The 24,358-nt window shown below is 46.0% G+C and overlaps 1 protein-coding gene across 1 annotated transcript in view; it reads right to left on the minus strand.

The window, feature by feature from the left end:
* Nucleotides 1-1,509: 1,509 nt before the first annotated feature.
* The window catches only part of LOC311150443 (cadherin-12-like), a gene marked incomplete at both ends in the record, with an annotated part of 54,564 nt that continues 31,715 nt past the window's right edge, over nucleotides 1,510-24,358 (minus strand). The window contains 6 exons of the mRNA XM_084187930.1: nucleotides 1,510-2,036; nucleotides 2,875-3,126; nucleotides 6,128-6,242; nucleotides 6,541-6,662; nucleotides 20,725-20,861; nucleotides 23,181-23,434. Coding sequence (XP_084044056.1) covers nucleotides 1,510-2,036; nucleotides 2,875-3,126; nucleotides 6,128-6,242; nucleotides 6,541-6,662; nucleotides 20,725-20,861; nucleotides 23,181-23,434 — 1,407 coding nt within the window. The remainder of the gene's footprint in view (nucleotides 2,037-2,874; nucleotides 3,127-6,127; nucleotides 6,243-6,540; nucleotides 6,663-20,724; nucleotides 20,862-23,180; nucleotides 23,435-24,358) is intronic.

A 24,358-nucleotide genomic window follows, 5' to 3' on the forward strand; every position in this document is an offset into this window, starting at 1 on the left:
AGGTTAAATAAAAGGAATTCCTCAGAATATGCCATTTCAACTGCCTAAATAAAACAAGGTAATTCTAGAGCTCTGCTGGTGGCATAGTGTTGGGGAAAAGGGAATAAATAAAAAAATCCACTATTAATATGTCTTTGCACTAAATTAGATTGGCCAATTTAGGCCCCAGCATGTGAGCAAGGAACATGATACTATGCAGTGGGATACCGGCAGCTTAGCAGCCTGATGATGATGTCTTCATCCATGTTCTCACTTCCAGAGGTGCTTCTGGCCTGGGGGCTGTGGGTTACTGCTGTTGATGTGAATAACAAAATAATGATTTAGTATGATGACATGTTTATTAGGGTCAACATGTAATGTTGTTCTCTGGGAGTAGAATAACGCTGTGTGTGGATATTTAATTTGTTTTTAGCCACACACTTAAAAATTATTAATGTTGCTTTTACCTGCACAATAAAAATGTAATTATATATTTCTTCGTCACCTTCAAGGTACGACTTTAGGTTAATTATCTATTTGCTTCCTTCGACAAATGAAACACATGCAAATGCTTGTGAGAAGAAAAAATAACTGTTCATCACTTGCCTACTCAAGGAGTGTGTGTTAATGTATTATAACAACATACAGTATATGAAACAAAACTCAAAAGGATACAATGTTATATGTTAATGTCTGCTTTCAGGTAGATCAACATACATTGAAAAGGTTATGTGGATAAACATAAATGAACAAATAAAATAATGCACTGAAACTGTCTGATCCTACCCTGCTTACGTTTCTGTAAAGTCAAACCATTTTGAGTATGGTGAACTAGAAAGCTCATAATTTTCAAGATAATTGTCTTATCCTTACAGTCTTTAGCATAATTAATGCGAGAATCGCTTTACAATAAAATATTCCACTGCAGTTGACATTTGAAAATCACTTGACATTTAATTTGACAAGAATAAAAGAGGATGAAAGCTTGTAGCTCCTCGGAGATGAACTAGACAAACAAGAGCATTGGTTGGGTCTTGTTTTCGACAGAAACAATTTGCCTATTGTGATTAGCACCACCTTCAATTCTAGCTGGGTCATCAGAATCCATGGAGAAGGGTTTAAGTAAAGATTATTGTACAGTACTGTAGTTAACAACTGCATGCTTTTGAAGGGCTATAAGGATTATTGTCTAAAGGCCCAGTTTAGCTGAAGTGGGTGAGTGTATCTGGCCTATGTGAGCATGGATGAGGGGTCTCTTTTCAATAGATTATTACATTCTTACAATAAAGACATTTTGTAGATTCTGTAGTTCGATAAAAACAGAGCAGTTCCTGAGGCACTTTGATAGCTTGTCAAGTTTATTTTAATAAAAAAACCAACAACAGTAACAACCACCATAAAACTATGATAAAAACTGAAGTGAAAGGCTTGTATTTTATTCCCATTGTCTTAAAAAAATAAACAATAAAAGTAAAATAACTTTTGCAAATCAAGTAGTATTTTCTGTCATTCCTGTCTTTACAAGTACTCTCAGCTCTCCTCCACTTCCACAGTGGGAGGATCTGCTTTGTCTTTGTCTAATATCCCCGCCAGAGTTTTGAAGGATGGCCCCCACTCGCTGAGGTATCTGAAGTCCTCACGGCCGTCCGCCGTCCACGACTCGATGGAGCTCAGCGACTCTGCCACTGACCCATCCCCCTCGTAGGCGTATGTAGCCAGGGAGTCATATGGCGGAGAAGAGAAACCCAGGTGGTTCTCCTGGAGACACTGGTGAATATAGTCCCTGATGATGTCAGTGCTGCCCTCTGTGGTGGGGGTTGACCCATTGATCTCAGTTTGAGCGGTGACATCTGACCATGACCCAGTGCCCTGGCGGAGCATGTGCTCCTTGATGGCCTTGGTGTTCCTCAGTGTGCCCATGTCGAAGGCGTGGGTGTCCTCCTCGCCGCCCCCCTCAACGTCATAGTGGATCACGTTGTCCCGGATGTCCTCCTTGGATGACATCAATGTCTCCCTTTTCTTCTGCCGTCTCAGGCCCACGTAGAGCACCACAATCACTACAATACAAAAGAAATAAGCGCACCACGATCACTACAATACAAAAGAAACAAGCGCACCCACCGTTTTATCGTCTCCATACATAGATGTACTGCAGTTAAAATATACAGTGACGTGCATTTGAAGAGCTTTTCACAGTACTGTAGGAGGCAATGGGAAGAGAGACAGTGGGATGTCATGTGTGAGGAGCCATTAGTTAATTTCCTCTTTTCTTCAGACGTTCTTTTTTTTCAGCAGGAGAACTTAAAGGAATCACAGCCTGAGGCCAGCCGTGATCCATTTCTGACATGCCATCTGTCACTATTATACTGAGGCAGTAGTCAGACAGGATGAAAGGCTGTTTCACAATGCTTTCATCTCTACCTCTCCCTCCCTCCCTCTCTCTTCCTCCCTCCCAGTGGCAGACAGTAGAGAGTACAATTCAGCAGCCTACTCCACACTACCGTAGTGCTCACTGTGTTATGTTATTCAACAGCAAGAGATTATACTTTAGTAGGAAAAAGTAGGTGGGAATGGCTGGACCAAGATAAGTGAGCTAAATCGACCTACAAGTATGATTATGGGATTGTTTCAAGGGCCATTTTTGAAATTGTGACGTCAATTGAATGATATTACTGTACGTTAGGACTTCAGCTCCCCCTAGTGTAAAATTATACACATTAACATTATGACAACGTGCATTTACAGTCTATAGCAGGAAATGAACACTTGGGGGAAGCCATTACTACCATTATTACCATTTATCATTGTCAAGGTGGGTGTCAAATGGAAATAATATACAAGTTCAGAAATACTGCGTTTCTACACTAGAATCTCTGACTGACAGACATGACTTACCCAGGAGTATGACCATGCACAGTAAAATGGCCATCACTGCCCCGGTGCTGAGGCCCACTGGTAGGAAGACTGCCTCTGCCGTGCAGGACAGGAGGGACCCGTCGGTCTCACAGGCACACACCCGGACAGTGAGGGTGCCGGTGCTGCTCTGGGCTGGGTACCCACTATCCTCCACCACCACAGGCACCACATAGAACTCCTGGACCCGCCTCTGGAACCCCACACGCTTAGTCACTATCCCTGCTGTGTTGTCTGGAAACCAAATGACACGATCATTAACCTATATGTCTTAAATAAATCAATCAATCAATCAATCAATCAATTAAGTCTGGAACACTATACGTCTGGTCTCTATCCCCGCAGAGTCTAAAAGCCAAATGGGAGCCCATCAAAGCGTGTTCACCCTGATGCAACGGAGAGTACATACCTGTATTTACTTACATAGTTACATTTACATTTTAGTCATTTAGCAGATGCTCTTATCCAAAGCGACTTACAGTTAGTGCATTCATCTTAAGATAGCTAGGTGAGACAACCACATATCACAGTTGTAGTAAGTACATTTTTTCAGCAAAGTCAGTGCTAGCAGGAAAAAACAAGTGCACATGTTTTGTTTTCAGAAGATGGGCAGGGACTGTCCTAGCATCAGAGGGAAGCTACAGTGGCTTGCGAAAGTATTCACCCCCCTTGGCATTTTTCCTATTTTGTTGCCTTACAACCTGGAATTAAAATTACTTTATATATTACTTTGTATCATTTGATTTACACAACATGCCTACCACTTTGAAGATGCAAAATATGTTTTATTGTGAAACAAACAAGAAATAAGACAAAAAAACTGAACATTTTAGCGTGTATAACTATTCACCCCCCCAAAGTCAATACTTTGTAGAGCCACCTTTTGCAGCAATTACAGCTGCAAGTCTCTTGGGGTATGTCTCTATAAGCTTGGCACATCTAGCCACTGGGATTTTTGCCCATTCTTCAAGGTAAAACTGCTCCAGCTCATTCAAGATGGATGGGTTCCACTGGTGTACAGCAATCCTTAAGTCATACCACAGATTCTCAATTGGATTGAGGTCTGGGCTTTGACTAGGCCATTCCAAGACATTTAAATGTTTCCCCTTAAACCACTCGAGTGTTGCTTTAGCAGTATGCTTAGGGTCATTGTCCTGCTGGAAGGTGAACCTCCGTCCCAGTCTCAAATCTCTGGAAGACTGAAACAGGTTTCCCTCAAGAATTTCACTGTATTTAGCGCCATCCATCATTCCTTCAATTCTGACCAGTTTCCAAGTCCCTGCCGATGAAAAACATCCCCACAGCATGATGCTGCCACCACCATGCTTCACTGTTCTCGGGGTGATGAGAGGTGTTGGGTTTGCGCCAGACATAGCGTTTTCCTTGATGGCCAAAAAGCTAAACTTTTGTCTCATCTGACCAGAGTACCTTCTTCCATATGTTTGGGGAGTCTCCCACATGCCTTTTGGTGAACACCAAACGTGTTTCCTTATTTTTTTTAATTTAAGCAATGGCTTTTTTTTGTTGAATTCTTTGAAACAAGTTATTTTTTTCATTTCACTTCACCAATTCTGACTATTTTGTTTATGTCCATTACATGAAATCCAAATAAAAATCCATTTAAATTACAGGGTTAATGCAATAAAATAGGAAAAATGCCAATGGGGATGAATACTTTTGCAAGGCACTGTAGTTCCACCATTTGGGTGCCAGGACAGAGAAGAGCTTTAACTGGGCTGAGCAGGAGCTGACCTCCTGTAGGGGTGGGACGGCCAAGAGAACAGAGGTGTCAGAATAGAATGCTTGGGTGGGGTGTAGGGTTTGAACATAGCCTAAAGGTAGGGAGGGGCAGTTCCCCTTGCTGCTCTCTATGCAAGAGTCATGGTCTTCTAGTGGATGCAAGCTTTGACTGGATGCCAATGGAGCGTACGGAGGAGTGGGGTGACATGGGAGAACATGGGAAGGTTGAACATCAGACGGGCTGCGGCGTTCTGGATAAGTTGCAGGAGTTTGATGGCACAAGCGGGGAGCCCAGCCAACAGAGTGTTGCAGTAGTACAGACGGGATGTGACGAGTGCCTGGATTAGGACCTGCGCCACTTCCTGTGTGAGGAAAGGTCGTACTCTACGGATGTTGTAGAGCATGAACCTGCAGTTCTTACTTAATCTTCTTCGTTTAGGGAGAAATATAGGGCCCATACTAAAGATTTCCATCGCTGCCGGTCTTGTATCTAGAATGTCACTTTTACAGCTTTTGCTGTTCGCCAAGTGCCTTATTTGAAATAAGGTGAAGGCGAGTACTTAGAATGTACAAAAAAACTAAACAAAAAAGGGCCAGCAGAACAATGCACGGCTCTGAGAAACAAACACAGGCCTGGTGTTTTTACAGAGACGACGTGTCGAGATGTGCCTTGCCTCCTCTCCAGCACCAGGATAGTGGTGGTGAACTGACTCTGTCACACAGCATTACCTCTGCCTGGCTGGACAATGATCTCATTTGACAAGGTAGGAGCCATTATAGCACACCTTGTGCCTGTTTGCTGTGATGGCCATGAGCGCTGCTGTCTCTCTGAATCAGCCCTAATATTTATGTGTTACTGTGTTAGAAAAATACTAACTGAGGATGGTGAGGTGGTAAGGCTGTATGGGTTTGCTCAATGTAAACAATTTCACCCTGGCGTCCCCTGGGTTGTGACAAAAAACTCTAAACGTATTCTATACCAATTGTTAGTGGATATTGTAGGGAGCTAGTATCAAGAAAACAGATTTGAAGCGAGTCACTGGCACGGCATCATAATAAATAGTCTGTATATACTTTCAATAGACTTTATACAAAGATCCTTACTGAACGTGCCACAACTGTTTAATTATCCCTCTCTCGCCTCTCTCTTCCTCTCTCTCTTTCCCTCCTTCACCTTCTCACCATCTTTCACTCCATCTCTCTCTCTATCCCCTCCTCCACCTTCACTCCATCTCTCTCTCTATCCCCTCCTTCACCTTCTCTCCATCTCTCTCTATCTCCTCTTTCACCTTCTCTCCATCTCCCACTCCATCTCTCTCTATCCCCTCCTTCACTTTCTATACATCTCTCACTCCATCTCTCTCTATATTCCCTCCTTCACCTTCTCTCCAACTCTCACTCCATCTCTCTCTCTATCCCCTCCTTCACCTTCTCTCCATCTCTTGCTCTCTTGTATCCCTTCCATTATTTCTCTGAAAAAAATAATGTGGCTTACTTCCAAAGTCTCGCACAGTGAAATTTCGGTTTCTGATTTCCCTGGGGGACTTGAAGAATAACTTCTGTCCAACAGCGGGAAGATCCTTGTCCATAGCACTGATGGTCTGAATTACCTGGTAAAGCACAAAGAGCTTTAAACTACAATATATGCACAGAAGCAAGTGGAGAGACAATTATCACAATTATTATATTTCTCTTTCATTCTCTCTCTCGCACGCTCGCACGCACACACACACACACACACACACACACACACACACACACACACACACACACACACACACACACACACACACACACACACACACACACACACACACACACACACACACACACACACACACACACACACACACACACACACACACACACACACACACACACACTTTATCATAGAGGAGCTGTACTTGCCTGGCCTACTTTTGCTTTTTCACAGACAAAAGTGTCAAAGGGAATGGCGAACTCTGGAGGGAACTCGTTGACATCCAGCACATTGATTGTTACTGTGACCTTGTTGGATAGGAGAGGGTTGTCTGGAGAATCAAAGAAAACAGTAATCATACAACACATAATACATCATGCACATAGTGGACCTCAGTGAGCATCACAAAGCCATTTCTCTCATGTCTGAACTGTTTTGTAAAACAAACAGTGTTATGGTGTAATGGGCACGTTTACTGTAGCTTGATAAAATTTGCAACAGTGACACTATCTGTTTACGCTTGAAACTGCAGGCCTCATACAATTAATATGAAATTGACAATTAAATAACATGACAATACTTGAAAATAGAGTCACTGAAAAATAATAACTTGTTTTCATAGAAAAACAAATGGCTGCACAGTCAAATTATAAGAGATTAATGAGGTCCACTATGTGCATGATGTATTATGTGTTGTATGATTACTGTTGATTGTATTGTGTGATTTCGAATGATGCTAATGAATTTGTAAAAATCTATTGAAAAGCTTCCAATTTAATAAACTGCTCTTTCAGAGGAAAAATAGCATTAGTTAACTCTTCGGAGTCTGGAGCTTTTTTGGCCGTTTTTGGGTACCTTCAATTTTGCCCTGATATACTACATAAAGAAATGTTTACCAGACCAATGTTGGGTATCTTTTTTTTCAGCACAACCTCACCTATATGATCTGTTAGTAAGTTTTTCACTTTGACATACTATTTCAACACACTGGACCCAAACACACACAGAAAACACAAAGTCCGTTTAGAAAAAAGATGGTTTTTTTATTGTAAAACCCTCAAACATGGTGAACCTGTCATGAGCACTCTCTCTCCCTGGTAGCAACATTAATTGCATTCAATTCTCTGCCACTCTGCTCACTCTCTCCCTACTCTGCCTAACGAGCTCCACCTGGCTCCGCCCTGCTCTGCTCTTGTTACCTGGCCAGCTGCACTGCATTTCCCACTCACCATCCTCACCTTGCCTCACTCTGTTCTAATTACTCTGCCAGCTGAACTGCATTTCCCCACTAACCTCTCCCAGTATATCAAGCCCTGTTTTTCAGCCAAGCCCTGTCAGATCGTCTTCAAACCCGGACCAGTAACCTGCCTGTCTGCGCTCTGACTCCTGTTTGTGATACCGATCCTTTCTTGACTGCCTCCTTGTTCTACTGCCCCGTCTATCCCGACCTGCCTTCTGGACCTCGACTACTCTCCGATCTTCAGCCCCTCCGGTAACTCGATTCTGCCTTCTGTCTCTCACCACGATATTTGCCCAGCCCTGATCTGTACTTCTGCCTGCCATTCATATTGCTGTTGTGTGTGTGTTCCCCCAGGTCTCCGACCACCAGATGAGCGTGCCCAGACGCTTCACCACCCTCAGCCCGATACGCCGCTCCATCACTGGGGAACACACACACTAAGCATTTGGACTGGACACCCCCGGACATTTGGTGACCCCCGGAGCACAGGTACCCACAGGACCCTGAAAAACCCCAGAGCCCCAAGCACCCCTGGAACCCCTGACACCCCTGGCACTCCTCTTCCCGCCTGAAACCTTCAATAAAGAACTCTGAATTTGAACTTGCGCTCTTGGGTCCTCTTCTGTCCGTGACAGAACGATCTGACCATCATGGACCCAGCGCACTCCCTGACCACGATGGAAGAAGAGCCAGAGATGACTGCCCTACAGCGGCTGGAACGCTCTGAGGGAGACATAAATCGGATGGCTGGCGACATCGCTTCCCTTCTCCAGCTATTCAACCAGCAGCAACAACAGTTCCAACAGCAGCAACAACAGTTCCAACTGCAGCAACAACAGCTAGCCCAAGCCCTGCAACTACTCTCAAACCCGGCTACTCCACCTGCACCCCCCCCTGGTCCTTCTGTTCCTGTACCACCGACACTCCTTCATCCCTCCGCTGGAGGTCCCAATGCTGCAGGCCCGGCAGTGCTGCCACCAGATCCCCACGCTCCTGAACCAAAGATTGGGAACCCGGAACATTTTGATGGCAACCAGAAGCAAGTAAGACCATTCTTGAGCAGCTGCCGAATCCAGTTTGCACTACAGCCCAGGACTTTCTCAACAGAGGGAGCCAAGGTGGGGTATGTCATCACACATCTCACCGGTCGAGCTCGGTTGTGGGGAACGGCGGAATTCGACCGGCAAACCCCAGCCTGTGCCTCCTTCAGTGCCTTTGAGGAGGAGATGTTAAAGGTCTTTGACCTAGGCTCGCCAACAGCCGAAGCGTCACAAGCTCTGCTCACCATCCGTCAGGGCAATCGGACAGTGGCAGACTTCTCCATTGACTTTCGTACCCTGGCCAGTCAAAGCTCGTTTAACCCAGAGGCACTGGTGCAAGCCTTCCTCCATAGCCTGGCGGACTATATCAAAGACGAGCTTGTTTCCCATGACCCGCCCTCAACGCTTGATGCCGCCATTGACCTTGCCGTCCGCATTGACCGCCGTATACAGACCCGGAGGAGGGAGAAGGGCCGTCTCAGTCAACCTGCCATCCGCACTCGGGTCGATACCGCTTCTGTCCAGCCCCTGCCTGTCAAGTCCCATAGCCAACTCAATCAGCCTGAGCCCATGGAGATTGGCCGTGCCTCTCTGACTCCCGAGGAGCGTCGGCGCCGTCTAAGCTCCAACCTTTGCCTCTACTGTGGTGGCGAAAATCACCGTGTCGCCACTTGTCCGGCAAAAGCCGCAGCTCACCAGGTGTAGGGGAGATCCGGGTGAGCTCAACAAGCCTTCAGTCTCCCTCCATCCGAAAGACCCTGCTTCATCTCCGCCTTCAGCTTTCTGACAAGACTCATACATTGGCCGCCCTTGTGGATTCCGGAGCCGAAGCAAACATCATGGACCCTGAGCTTGCACAGCAACTGGGCGTGAACCATCATCAACTGACACAACCCATTCCTGCACGAGCCCTGGATGGGCATCATCTTGGCACTGTCACTCATATCTCCGCCCCTGTGACAATCCTGCTGTCAGGAAACCACCAGGAGTCCATCCAGTTTCACCTCCTACACTCACCTGGCCAACCACTCATTCTTGGATACCCGTGGCTCCGTCAGCACAACCCCCACATCGACTGGGAGACAGGAACAGTCCGTGAGTGGGGAAGGAGTTGTCACCAGACCTGTTTAAGGGGGGCCACCCTGCCCGTTCACCGGGAAAGATCTAGCGCTACCCCCGACATATCCAATGTTCCGGCCTGTTACCACAGCCTGAAAGAGGTGTTCAACAAATCCAAGGCGACATCTCTACCCCCACACAGACCCTATGACTGCGCGATTGATCTCCTGCCTGGCACAGCACCTCCCAAGGGTCGTCTGTATTCACTGTCAGCCCCGGAAAGAAAGGCCATGGAGGACTACATTAATGACTCTCTTGCCGCCGGGATAATTAGACCGTCATCTTCCCCCGCAGGAGCGGGATTCTTCTTTGTCGGCAAGAAGGACGGTTCTCTTCGTCCATGCATAGATTACCGGGGTCTGAACGACATCACGGTTAAGAATCGCTACCCACTGCCCTTACTTTCGTCTGCCTTCGAACTGCTGCAGGGAGCCACTGTATTCACAAAGCTGGACCTTCGCAATGCCTACCATCTGGTGCGGATGAGGGAGGGAGACGAATGGAAGACAGCGTTCAACACACCAACCGGCCACTATGAATATCTCGTCATGCCCTTCGGCCTCACCAATGCCCCAGCAGTTTTTCAAGCCCTAGTGAATGATATCCTCAGGGACATGCTAAATACGTTCGTATTTGTGTACCTTGACGATATTTTAATATTCTCAAAGACTCTGTCAGAACACACGCACCACGTCCAGTTGGTCCTGCGCCGCCTGCTGGAGAACTCTCTTTTCGTGAAGGCAGAGAAGTGCGAGTTCCATGCCAAAACCGTTTCATTCCTGGGGTATGTGGTGACCGAGGGCAGCATTCAGATGGATCTCACGAAGGTGTCGGCTGTCACTTCCTGGCCAGTTCCTGAGTCTCGGAAAAAGTTGCAACAGTTCCTGGGCTTTGCCAACTTTTATAGGAGATTCATCAGAAACTATAGCACAGTGGCTGCACCCCTCACGGCGCTAACCAGCACTAAACAACCGTACCAATGGACATCAGCTGCTGATAAGGCCTTCAATATCCTCAAGACATGTTTCACTTCTGCTCCCATCCTCCAGATGCCAGATGCAGCAAGGCAGTTTGTGGTGGAGGTAGATGCTTCGGACGTGGGAGTGGGTGCAGTGCTTTCTCAAAGAGCAGCTGAGGATGGCAAGATGCACCCCTGTGCCTTCTACTCCCGTCGGCTAACCCCTGCCGAATGCAACTACGACATTGGGAACCGCGAGCTGTTGGCTGTCAAGCTCGCCCTTGAAGAATGGCGGCACTGGTTAGAGGGGTCAAAGGAACCATTCGTAGTGTGGACAGACCACAAGAACCTGGAGTATATCCAAACAGCCAGGAGGCTGAACTCCCGTCAACAGCGGTGGTCTCTGTTCTTTACGCGCTTCAATTTCACGCTCTCCTACCGCCCGGGATCTCGCAACATCAAACCTGATGCTCTTTCCCGGATGTTTCAGAAGGACGAGACCACCGCCATGACAGTCCCCATTCTTCCCAGCCACTTGGTCGTAGCGGCCCTCACCTGGGAGATCGAGAAGCAGGTCATGGAGGCTCTTCGGGACCAGCCAGGTCCAAGCACCAGCGCCCCCAACCGTCTGTTTGTTCCAGCAAATCTCAGGTCACCTGTGATTCAGTGGGGGCACGAATCCCGTCTGGCCTGTCATCCCGGCATCACTCGCACCCTTCATCTGGTCCGCCAGCGGTTCTGGTGGCGGCGGATGAGACGGGATGTCCGAGAATTCATCCGAGCTTGTCCCACTTGTAACCGAAACAAGACCCCCAACCAGCCTCCTGCTGGGTTGCTGCAACCCCTACTCATACCCAAGAGGCCCTGGTCCCACGTTTCACTGGACTTTGTTACGGGCCTTCCGCCCTCTGACGGACACACAGTCATCCTTACCATTGTTGACCGCTTTAGTAAGATGACCCACTTCGTGCCCCTTCCCAAACTACCCTCTGCTAAAGAGACCTCCCAGGTGGTCCTGGAACATGTGTTTCGTATCCATGGCCTACCCCAGGATATAGTGTCAGACCGGGGCCCGCAATTCTCAGCAACCTTTTGGAAGGAGTTCTGTCATCTCCTTGGGGCCACCGCCAGCCTATCGTCTGGATTCCACCCGCAGTCAAACGGCCAGACTGAACGCATGAACCAGGAGCTGGAGAAGGCACTGAGGTGTGTGGCTTCCCAAAATCCCCGGGCCTGGGCTCAACACCTGCTCTGGGTGGAATATGCCCATAATTCACTCACCAGTTCCTCCACCGGGCTCTCCCCCTTTCAGTGTGTCTACGGGTATCAACCTCCACTGTTTGCCAGCCAGGAGGCGGATGCCACCTGTCCGTCTGCTCTTGCGTATGCCCGCCGCTGCCGCCGCACTTGGGCCCAGGCTCGCACTGTGCTCCTGAAGTCTGGAACCAGCTACGCCGTCGGTGCCAACCGACGGAGGACCCCAGCACCTACTTACCGGGTTGGTCAGAAGGTCTGGCTGTCTGCCCGGGATCTGCCGCTGCGGGTTGAATCACGAAAGCTGGCCCCTCGCTTCATTGGTCCTTTTCCTGTGCAGAAAGTCATCAGTCCAACGGCGGTCCGACTTCAGTTGCCCGCTTCCATGCGGGTCCACCCCACCTTCCACGTCTCCAAGGTCAAGCCGGTCCATGAAAGTCCCCTGGTCCCTGCAGCTCCGGCGCCACCTCCTCCGCGCCTCGTAGATGGCGGTCCTGTCTTCACCGTCCGGCGGCTGCTCCGCTCTAGGCGAAGGGGTAGGGGTCTCCAGTACCTCGTTGACTGGGAGGGATATGGTCCAGAGGAGAGGACCTGGATCCCGGCCAGGAGGATAGTGGACCGGACCCTTATCACTGACTTCCACCGACTACATCCTGATCAGCCTGCAATCCGTAGGGGCCGTCCAAGAGGGGTTCCTAGCCGTCCTGCCCGCCCTGCTTCCTGTCCTGTGCCTGACCCTGCTCCTGTCTCAGTGCCTGTCCTGTCTCCCGACCGTGACCCTCCAGCTCCTTCTGAGGATGAGGAGATTCACTCGGACCGCTCGGAGGAGTTCTGACCCGCCGCCTGCTCCCCTCCACCCTCCCGGCATGATGTTGTTCTTGGGACTTCTGGGGCCGTCCCTTGGAGGGGGGGTCCTGTCATGAGCACTCTCTCTCCCTGGTAGCAACATTAATTGCATTCAATTCTCTGCCACTCTGCTCACTCTCTCCCTACTCTGCCTAACGAGCTCCACCTGGCTCCGCCCTGCTCTGCTCTTGTTACCTGGCCAGCTGCACTGCATTTCCCACTCACCATCCTCACCTTGCCTCACTCTGTTCTAATTACTCTGCCAGCTGAACTGCATTTCCCCACTAACCTCTCCCAGTATATCAAGCCCTGTTTTTCAGCCAAGCCCTGTCAGATCGTCTTCAAACCCGGACCAGTAACCTGCCTGTCTGCGCTCTGACTCCTGTTTGTGATACCGATCCTTTCTTGACTGCCTCCTTGTTCTACTGCCCCGTCTATCCCGACCTGCCTTCTGGACCTCGACTACTCTCCGATCTTCAGCCCCTCCGGTAACTCGATTCTGCCTTCTGTCTCTCACCACGATATTTGCCCAGCCCTGATCTGTACTTCTGCCTGCCATTCATATTGCTGTTGTGTGTGTGTTCCCCCAGGTCTCCGACCACCAGATGAGCGTGCCCAGACGCTTCACCACCCTCAGCCCGATACGCCGCTCCATCACTGGGGAACACACACACTAAGCATTTGGACTGGACACCCCCGGACATTTGGTGACCCCCGGAGCACAGGTACCCACAGGACCCTGAAAAACCCCAGAGCCCCAAGCACCCCTGGAACCCCTGACACCCCTGGCACTCCTCTTCCCGCCTGAAACCTTCAATAAAGAACTCTGAATTTGAACTTGCGCTCTTGGGTCCTCTTCTGTCCGTGACAGAACCAAGCATTTAAAAAGCTTCAAATTGAACCACAAGGTGCAAATATGAACATATAAAAGTATTTTGGTGATATATACAAGCAATAAATAACTATTTACAATAAAAAGTAGGTATAACCACTGGCGTTTTTCTTCTATTCTAACCCTAAACCTTTTTGTGCCACTCCTCAAAACAGTTTCTGTCCAAAATGAAAAAAAAAGCTTCAAATTGAACCACAAAGTGCAAATATGAACATATAAAAGTATTCTTGAGATATATACAAGCAATACACAACTATTTACAAAAAAAGTAGGTATAGCCACTGGCCTTTACCCTATTTGTGCCACTCTTCAAAACAGTTCCTGTCCACAATGACACAGAGAGCCACATCACAGGCCTTGCACTTCCATGGTGTGACAAACCTCTTCTTGTCAACTTGTTTACAGCGTTGACAAACCCTGCGGCCTGCTGTGGCTTTGTCTTTGGCCTCTGCAACATTGGCAATGGCCACAGAAACATGGCTGGTGCTTTTTTGAAGTGGAACCCCTGTCTGGGTCACTCCGCACAGCTGGGCCACAAGTTCTGCCACAAAGTTCTTGTGCGTCATGGGTGTGACCTGTTGGGTCGCACTGATGTCACAGTGCAGGATGTATGCATTTGTTGTTCCCATGTCCAAAAAATGCAGGAAGAGGGTACGGTACCAGCGAGCAGTTCTGCGATGGGTTGAGTAATACTGGAGAAGCTGGTCTGACAGGTCAACCCCTCCCATGTACTTATTGTAGGCCATGATGGGGGTAGGGCAGGGAATGTCTTTTGCTACCCAGCGTCCAGGTCCTTCCTTCACCTTCCTCTTGATTGTCTCGCCCGAAAACGCTGGGTGGATTGTGGAGCACACCGACACCTCCCGCGTATCCATCCACTTCACAAAGACCAGGCGATCCTCTCTGATCCATCTCACAGACCCCCTCTTCGATTTGCTGGTGAGGGCATTTTCTCTGCCACTAGGACACCCTTTTCTGTTGCTTCTGTAGGTCCCACAGGCTCCAAACTTCATACTTCCCAAACTCAGGAACAGTTTTGGGCTGGTGTAGAAATTGTCCATATAAATATGGTATCCTGTACCAAGATGTGATGGCTGAATGAGGTCCATAACAGCATCATATGAAAGTCCATGCACGCTGGGTGTGTGTGCTTTCCCAACATACACGTTGAAGTTTAGAGTGTAGCCATTGTTAGACTCTGCCAACACAAAGAGCTTGATCCCCCATTTGTTAGGCTTGTCCTTCATGTACTGGGTCATGCCAGTTTTGGCTTTTGTAGCCACCATCCTCTCGTCGACTGACAGTTCCTTCTTAGGATGGTAATGAGCCTGGCAGGCAGTGCGAATGTCGTCCATCAGAGGTTTGACCCTGAACAGTTTGTCATGCTGGGGTGTACCTTTGCGCTGGTCATTTATGACATCCTCCTCTGGATCACTTAGGTGGATGTTCCATGAGATGGACCGGAATCTGTCTCTTGGCATGACCTTCGCTGGCAATGAAACAGACAATATGTGGCTTTGTTTCCAGTAGTCCTGGATACTAGGCAGAGTCACCAATGAGGTGACCACTGCGCCACCTCCTGAGTGGCGCAGTGGTCTAAGGCACTGCATCGCAGTGCTAACTGTGCCACTAGAGATCCTGGTTCGAATCCAGGCTCTGTCGCAGCCGGCCGCGACCGGGAGACTCATGGGCGGCGCACAATTGGCCCAGTGTCGTCCAGGGTAGGGGAGGGAATGGCCGGCAGGGACGTAGCTCAGTTGATAGAGCATGGCGTTTGCAACGCCAGGGTTGTGGGTTTGATTCACTAACTGTAAGTCGCTCTGGATAAGAGCGTCTGCTAAATGACTAAAATGTAAAATGTAAAAAAATGTGTAGATGAGGAGACCCAGAAATCTGTGCAGTTCCTCCACATCAACGTCAGTCCACTGATATTTGCTCCCCTTCTGCTGATTTCTTGCTGCCTGTTTGTTGGTGTTTCTGCAGATTGTCCTCATTGTATCTGCGGCGAAGTAGAGCAGGAAGAGGTCCTTTGGTGTGTGCCCTGAATGCAAATCCACCTGGGCTCCTGGTGGTCTGCGGGGCATGAACCTACTGGCTTGTGGGGCAGTGTCAGGATCAGTCTCTGTTTTCCATGGCTCAGAGCTCTGTTCTGGCTGTGCTGCTGACTGGGCTGGAGATCTTGACCTGGTCTTGGCCTGATCCTTCCTTCCACGCCCCCTCTGTGATGGCCTCCGTCGGCTTGTTGTGGGGGTGGGGGCTGTTGATGGCCCAGGCTGCTCGTCGTCGTCGTCGTCACTATACAAAACAGGTAAACGGATTCAAGATTATTCAAAGTTCAAGATGTTCATTGGCATTTGCACTACAGTGAAGTAGAATAGAATACTATAGTAAGATAAACGAAAGCAATAAAACAAATTCATTTTAGAAAAATGTTTGTCTTCTTACCTCACGTTTTCAGCAACAAAATCAGGGTCCTCGAAGTCATCCTGGCCACTCTCATTGTCTGACGACGAACTTTCCAAAGTTTCTTCATCGCTCATTTGGAATAACAAGTCGACGGCTTGTTCAACGTGAAGTGTGCGCCTCATATTGCTTCACAAAAACGATACTGCTGACAATAAAACTCTTGAAATACTAACAATTGAAATACTAACTCGTGAAAAACTCTCCAAAACTACTCATGAACTGAACTAATTCCTCTCGTTCGTTCTTTCGCAATGGCTAGTTGTCATGGGAATGAATGCTTATATACTCGTGTGCATCCTGAAGAACCGGGTTAGCACAAGCACACGTTTTTTTCCGTTCCTTTTTATCACAAAAGACGACAAAGTTATTATAATAAATGCAAAGCGCTCATAAAAGAGCGCATATTTTGACGCACTTTTTTCATGGAATTGAAATTATCATAACTTTGGTTTTAGTTGGTGTATTTACATGAAACAAACACTCAAAACGTAGCTTCGGGTCTCCATTTCTGCATGAAATCGACGGCAGCCCTCTGCGTCACTTGGTTTGGATGCTGCGCGGTCCTAAAGCCGGCCCGCGATTTGAACGCGCCGAAGCGTTCGCCGACTCGGAAGAGTTAATCGTATCTGTTGAGCTGCTTTACTGTAAGTATCAGTCAATTCCACTAGATGGTGTCAAAAGTATGGAACCTTGTGTGTGTATGTAGACTACTGTATGGCCTGCTTTGCGCAAACTCTGTCCCTTATTCACAAAGTGTCTCAGAGAAGTACTGATTGATCTAGGATCAGGGCCACCCTCGTGTTCATTACGATTTAAAAGGCAAAACTGATTCTAGATCAGCACTTCTACTCTGAGACGCTTTGTGAATGTAAGTAACAGCAAACTTTCCAGGACATAGACATGTCTTATATGGGCAGAAAGGTTAAATTATTGTTAATCTAACTGCACTGTCCAATTTACAGTAGCTATTACAATGAAAAAATACCATGCTATTGTTTGAGGAGAGTGCACAACAACAAAAAAGTTATCACGGCAACTGGTTTGATACATTCACCTCTGAAGGTAAATAATGTACTTACATTCAGTAATCTTGCTCTGATTTGTCATCCTAAGGGTCCCAGAGATAAAATGTAGCATAGTTTTGTTCAATAAAATCCATTTTTATATTCAAATGTAGGAACTGGGTTCTACAGATTGCATCCCTGCTGTCTCTGCTCCACACCCACCCCGCCCGGCCATCTAGATGTGTGAAAGTTAGTGTATAAGCTAATGATCCATCAGTGTGTAAACTTACATTTTGTATTACCATATCATTTTTGTATGTTCTCTATAGTTATGTCCTTGAAAATGTATCAATTGACCAATTCGGCACATTTGGGCAGACTTCATACAAAATAGTCCAGTATTGCAATGCTTCACTGGATCAATCTGAAACTTTGCACACACACTGCAATCTAAATTGCGCCTAAACTGCAATATTATATTGTGGCCTTTCTCTTGCATTTCAAAGATGATGGAACAAAAAAACAAAACAAAACACGTTTTTTTGTTTCTATTATCTTTTACCAGATCTAATGTGTTATATTCTCTTACATTAATTTCACATTTCCACAAACTTCAAAGTGTTTCCTTTCAAATGGTATCAAGAATATGCATATCCTTGCTTCAGGTCCTGAGCTACAGGCAGTTAGATTTGGGTATGTCATTTTAGGCGAAAATTGGAAAAAATGGTCCGATCCTTAAGAGGTTAAAGAAGGATTTTAAGCCTTTCAGACAATTGCGATATGGATTGTGTATGTGTGCCATTGAGAGGGTGAATGGGCAAGACAAAATACACTGCTCAAAAAAATTAAGGGAACACTAAAATAACACATCCTAGATCTGAATGAACGAAATAATCTTATTAAATACTTTTTTCTTTATATAGTTGAATGTGCTGACAACAAAATCACACAAAAATGATCAATGGAAATCAAATTTATCAACCCATGGAGGTCTGGATTTGGAGTCACCCTCAAAATTAAAGTGGAAAACTACACTACAGGCTGATCCAACTTTGATGTAATGTCCTTAAAACAAGTCAAAATGAGGCTCAGTAGTGTGTGTGGCCTCCATGTGCCTGTATGACCTCCCTACAATGCCTGGGCATGCTCCTGATGAGGTGGCGGATGGTCTCCTGAGGGATCTCCTCCCAGACCTGGACTAAAGCATCCGCCAACTCCTGGACAGTCTGTGGTGCAACGTGGTGTTGGTGGATGGAGAGAGACATGATGTCCCAGATGTGCTCAATTGGATTCAGGTCTGGGGAACGGGCGGGCCAGTCCATAGCATCAATGCCTTCCTCTTGCAGGAACTGCTGACACACTCCAGCCACATGAGGTCTAGCATTGTCTTGCATTAGGAGGAACCCAGGGCCAACCGCACCAGCATATGGTCTCACAAGGGGTCTGAGGATCTCATCTCGGTACCTAATGGCAGTCAGGCTACCTCTGGCGAGCACATGGAGGGCTGTGCGGCCCCCCAAAGAAATGCCACCCCACACCATGACTGACCCACCGCCAAACCGTTCATGCTGGAGGATGTTGCAGGCAGCAGAACATTCTCCATGGCGTCTCCAGACTCTGTCACGTCTGTCACGTGCTCAGTGTGAACCTACTTTCATCTGTGAAGAGCACAGGGCGCCAGTGGCAAATTTGCCAATCTTGGTGTTCTCTGGCAAATGCCAAACGTCCTGCATGGTGTTGGGCTGTAAGCACAACCCCCACCTGTGGACGTCGGGCCCTCATACCACCCTCATGGAGTCTGTTTCTGACCGTTTGAGCAGACACATGAACATTTGTGGCCTGCTGGAGGTCATTTTGCAGGGCTCTGGCAGTGCTCCTCCTGCTCCTCCTTGCACAAAGGCGGAGGTAGCAGTCCTGCTGCTGGGTTGTTGCCCTCCTACGGCCTCCTCCACGTCTCCTGATGTACTGGCCTGTCTCCTGGTAGCACCTCCATGCTCTGGACACTACGCTGACAGACACAGCAAACCTTCTTGCCACAGCTCGCATTGATGTGCCATCCTGGATGAGCTGCACTACCTGAGCCACTTGTGTGGGTTGTAGACTCCGTCTCATGCTACCACTAGAGTGAAAGCACCGCCAGCATTCAAAAGTGACCAAAACATCAGCCAGGAAGCATAGGAACTGAGAAGTGGTCTGTGGTCACCACCTGCAAAACCAGTCCTTTATTGGGGGTGTCTTTCTAATTGCCTATAATTTCCACCTGTTGTCTATTCCATTTGCACAACAGCATGTGAAATGTATTGTCAATCAGTGTTGCTTCCTAAGTGGACAGTTTGATTTCACAGAAGTGTGATTGACTTGGAGTTACATTGTGTCGTTTAAGTGTTCCCTTAATTTTTTTGAGCAGTGTATTTAAGTGCCTTTGAACGGGGTATGGTAGGTAGTAGGTGCCAGGCGCAACAGTTTCCCGTGTGTATCAGGAATGGTCAACCATAGAAACCGTAAAGGCATAGAAACCGTAAATGACTTGGTAACAGGAAATCTTTTGGACATCAGAGCAACCTTGAGGGAATCTTATGTGAGTCAGAAATTATGTTAATATGATAGGGAAGATATACAAAACCTTGCAGAGAGCATATCCAAACAACAATCTCAGAAAAAAATATAAACTATTGGAACCAAGACTTAAAAAGAACTGATGTTGGCACAAGATGGAGGGGAGGTTGGAGCATAACTAACAAAATTACAGTTAACTAAAATGTACGTTTGATCCAGTATAAACTAATGTATAGAATTTACAAGAGACAGAATTCACAAATTCTATAGCACAACGGCAGGGTCATGTCTTAAGTGTAAATCTAAGGACTCAATAATCCATGCTTTCTGGGAATGCTATACAGTCTGGAAGTTGTGGGCAGAGCTAGAAAGTTGGCTGTCAGAAGTATTACAATGTAAACATACTTTCAATCCGTCTGTCTGCATATTCCAAGACATGGCATAAGGGGGTGTAGTGAGATACCCGATGGGTTGGACGATTCTCTTCTCATCACTCATCTTGAAAAAACATATACTAAAAATCTATCAATCCGCCATCATTAACACAATGGAAAAATCGAATAAGTTATTATTTAAATATTGAAAGTGCATGGGCTACGAACAGAAACAAAATGGTATAGTTTGAGGCCATGTGGGCACTAGAGATGGGGGTGTGTGCTAGTGGGTCTGGACAGGTGTGATGTAGTTGATGTTTGTGTGATGTCGTTTGTGTGTGTGTATGTATTGTATTGTTTATAAAATATAAAATAAAATAAAAATAAAAAGAATGATCCACCACCCAAAGACCATCCAGCCAACTTGACACAACTGTTGAAAGCATTGGAGTCAACATGGGCCAGCATCCCTGTGGAACACCTTCAACACCTTGTAGAGTCCATGCCCTGACGAATTGAGGCTGTTCTGAGGGCAAAAGGGGGTGCTATTCAATATTAGGAAGGTATTCCTAATGTTTTATACACTCTGTGTATAATAACACATATTATATACTGTACATATTTACCCTTCGTCCTATACTTACTAACTTTAGTGGCCACAACAGAGATATTGTGCTGCCTATTACTCTCTCTGTCCAACATCTCGTTGGTGGAGATGGTCCCTTCCACAGTATCAATGCCAAAGCAGCTGTCCACAGGCCTCTTCCACTCAATAGAGTATCTACAAAACATGCACAAAAAACATGAATACATGAAAAAAACAACTGAACATATAGAGTATGATTTCTTCAACCTCACACAGCATATTTTAATCAATACTTACAGCTGAACTACTCTTTCCACATCTTAATTTGCATGTACAGTGCCTTCAGAAAGTATTCATGCCCCTTGACTTACTCCACATTTTGTTGTGTTACAGCCTGAATTCAAAATTTATTAAATAATGACAACGTGAAAACAATACTTGTGGAAGCACCTTTGGCAACGTTTAAAGCTGTGAGTCTTTCTGGGTAATAATAATATCATTGCTATACAACCATTTCCAGGTCTTGCCATGGATTTTCAGCAGATTTAAGTCAAAACTGTAACTCGGCCACTCAGGAACATTAACTGCCTTCTTGGTAAGCAACTCCAGTGTAGATTTGGCGTTGTGTTTTAGGTTATTGTCCTGCTGAAAGGTGAATTCATCTCCCAGGGTCTGGTGGAAAGCAGACTTAACCATGTCTTCCTCTAGGATTTTGCCTGTGTTTATCTCCATTCCGTTTCTTTTTTATCCTGAAAAACTCCCCAGTCTAAAATGATTACCAGCATACCCATAACATGATACAGTCACCACTATGCTTGAAAATATGGAGAGTGGTACATAACACTTTGTATTCAGGACAAAAAGTTAATTGCTTTGCAAAATATTTTGCAGTATTACTTCAGTGCCTTTTTGTAAACAGTTTTGGAATATTTTTATTCTGTACATGCTTCCTTCTTTTCACTCTGTCAATTAGTTTAGTATTGTGGAGTAGCTATCACAGCCATTAAACTCTTTAATTGTTTTAAAGTGACCATTGGCCTCATGGTGAAATCCATAAACGGTTTCCTTCCTCTCAACTAAGTTAGGAAGGACGCCTTTATCTTTGTACTGACTGGGTGTATTGATACGCCATCCGAAGTGTAATTAATAACTTCACCATTCTCAAAGGGATATTCAATGTCAGCTTTTTTTTTCATCTACCAATAGGTGCCCTTCCTTGCGAGGCATTGGAAAACCTCCCTGGTCTTTGTGGTTAAATATGTGTTTGAAATTCACTGCTCGACTGAGGGACCTTGCAGATAATTGTATGTGTGGGGTACAGAGATGGGGTAGTCTTTCAAAAATCATGTTAAACACTATTATTGCACATAGAGTGACTTGTTAAACACATTTTTACTCCTACATTTATTTAGGCTTTCCATAACAAACTTACTGACTTACTGACTGAAGACATTTCAGCTTTTCATTTTTTATTAATTTGTAAACATTTTGAAAAGAACATATTTCAACTTTGACATTATGGGGTATTGTGTGTAGGGCAGTGACCCAAAAAATCTCAATTTAATAAATTTAAAAATCAGGCTGTAACACAACAAAATGTGGAAAAAGTCAAGGGGTGTGAATACTTTCTGAAGGCACTGTAATAGAAAATCTGAATGTAATAGGTCTATAGAGATAGATAGGCTTAAATATTTTATTGGTCCCGAAGGAGAAATGTCATAACGATTAATCAAAGAAAGACCAAGGTAATGACGGCAAACATTACACAGAAGAATAATCATTCTCTTTTCATGTAGAAACTAGGGATGCGTACCAAATAGTACCTTATTCCCTATATAGTGCACTTCTTATGACCAGACCCTGATAGGGAATAGAATGCCATGTGATTGTGTTCTGATCAGCGTTCTAGTATGTTTAAGTGTTTCATGTCCCATAAGAACAATGACAAATGTAATGCTTTTAAATATTAAGCAGACATAACAAGGACGGCCTTTTAAGCAAGGTGAATTACTGCATCCTCCATTTCTAGAAAGACATTAAATATTCATCGATAACAAAGAACACACTGCTGGGCCACAACGTATTTTTATGTTCTTGTGCAGATGTCCTGTGTCTCACGCTCTGTCTCTCAACACCAACAGGAAGTCAACTGTACTTTGAAAACATTTGGAAGAACAGAAAAACAACAAGCCAAATGGATATTAGTTGTCAGTGTTCATAACTCTGAGGAGGAAAGTGTGTCTCTGTTGGTTAAATCAAACATCCAACACTCCAGTCACCATACCAAAATACTCCCATCTCGCTAAATAGATACTGTACAGTTGATCTATGTTGACAGCTGAGTTTTGTTGCCATTTAAGGTGTCGGATACAGGTGCCCAAATGGAAAATACCTCAATCCATCATGGTCCCATTTCTCAACACCAGCCTTGATGAATCTCATTTTGAATAACCATACAGTAGGTACATATGACTTACTATACATGTATGTATAAATGTATTCAAGAGTCCTTACCTAACTGCACTGGTACCTGCATCTAGGTCCTGCGCTGTAACAGATCCAATGATGGTGCTCACAGGAGTGTCCTCATACACATCTATAGTGTAAGAGGTCTTAGTGAACACAGGGGGTTCATCCACATCCAGCACGTTGACCTTGACGGTGGCAGTGTCTTTGAAGGGGCCCCGGAGGAGGAACCGGGGATCCAGGTGAGCATTGGATGCCTCCACTTTAAAGGTGTATGACCTTTTGGTTTCATAGTCGAGATGCTGAAAGATAATGAGTGAAAGGTGAAATGCATTTATTCAGTTTGTTAACATCTCTGTTTGGTTTAGTATGCTCAACAGACACGGAAGTCAAGCACTTTGATATGGAAACATGCCTGTTAATTGCACCAACCAAGATTGATTTATGTTAAATGAACCAAAAGGGTTAGTTTCAATATTCCTTTTCCAATACAGAATCATGTTCTTCAGTGTCTCAGTTTTTAAGCAATTTGAGACTTGAACAGCCAATGTTTGGGGTTTTAACACATTTTCAGGAAGACACTTTGAGAACAGCTTTCTAACCCTATATTACAGTCTCACATTAACTCAGCTGGGTCCCTAGTTAGCATTGACAGCAGAGCAGTTTTCACTGTCAACACACACACAGCAGTCCCTGTCTGAGACACACACATGCAAAAGTCTGGTTGTCTGTGGAATGGGCAGCCACCCTGCTGACTGCATAACAACCAGACAGACAACAGGACTGGGCAGGAGATGCAGGAGGACAGACACCACAGCATGTGTGCCATCCCATCCAAAAAGCACCGCTCAGCGTTACCTGCAGGGAACACAATTCTTGCAACACTGCATACATGCAAATTAGCAGGGAAAATATTGTTATCTGGAAATTGAACCCATCCTTTGTTGGTTTGGGCCTATATCCTCCAACTCTACCTCCCACCACACACCCACAACCTAGTGACAATTCCTTCTTATTAACGGCACAGAGGTGTCAATCACAGTATTTGTATCAGGAAGCTCCTGCTGTTTTCACTGTTCCCTCCTAAGTGCCTGACTCACCTGCCATGTCTCATCATAAAGGAGATCCATGGGATAGCATAGCGCCTCAACCTCCCACTTCATGTGTGAGGGCACACTTTTTTTAAATTCACTGATAACCCACATGGTAATAACTATTTTCGGCAT

The sequence above is a fragment of the Coregonus lavaretus genome, assembly GCF_964263955.1.
Source record: "Coregonus lavaretus genome assembly, chromosome: 23".
Lineage (NCBI taxonomy): Eukaryota > Metazoa > Chordata > Actinopteri > Salmoniformes > Salmonidae > Coregonus > Coregonus lavaretus.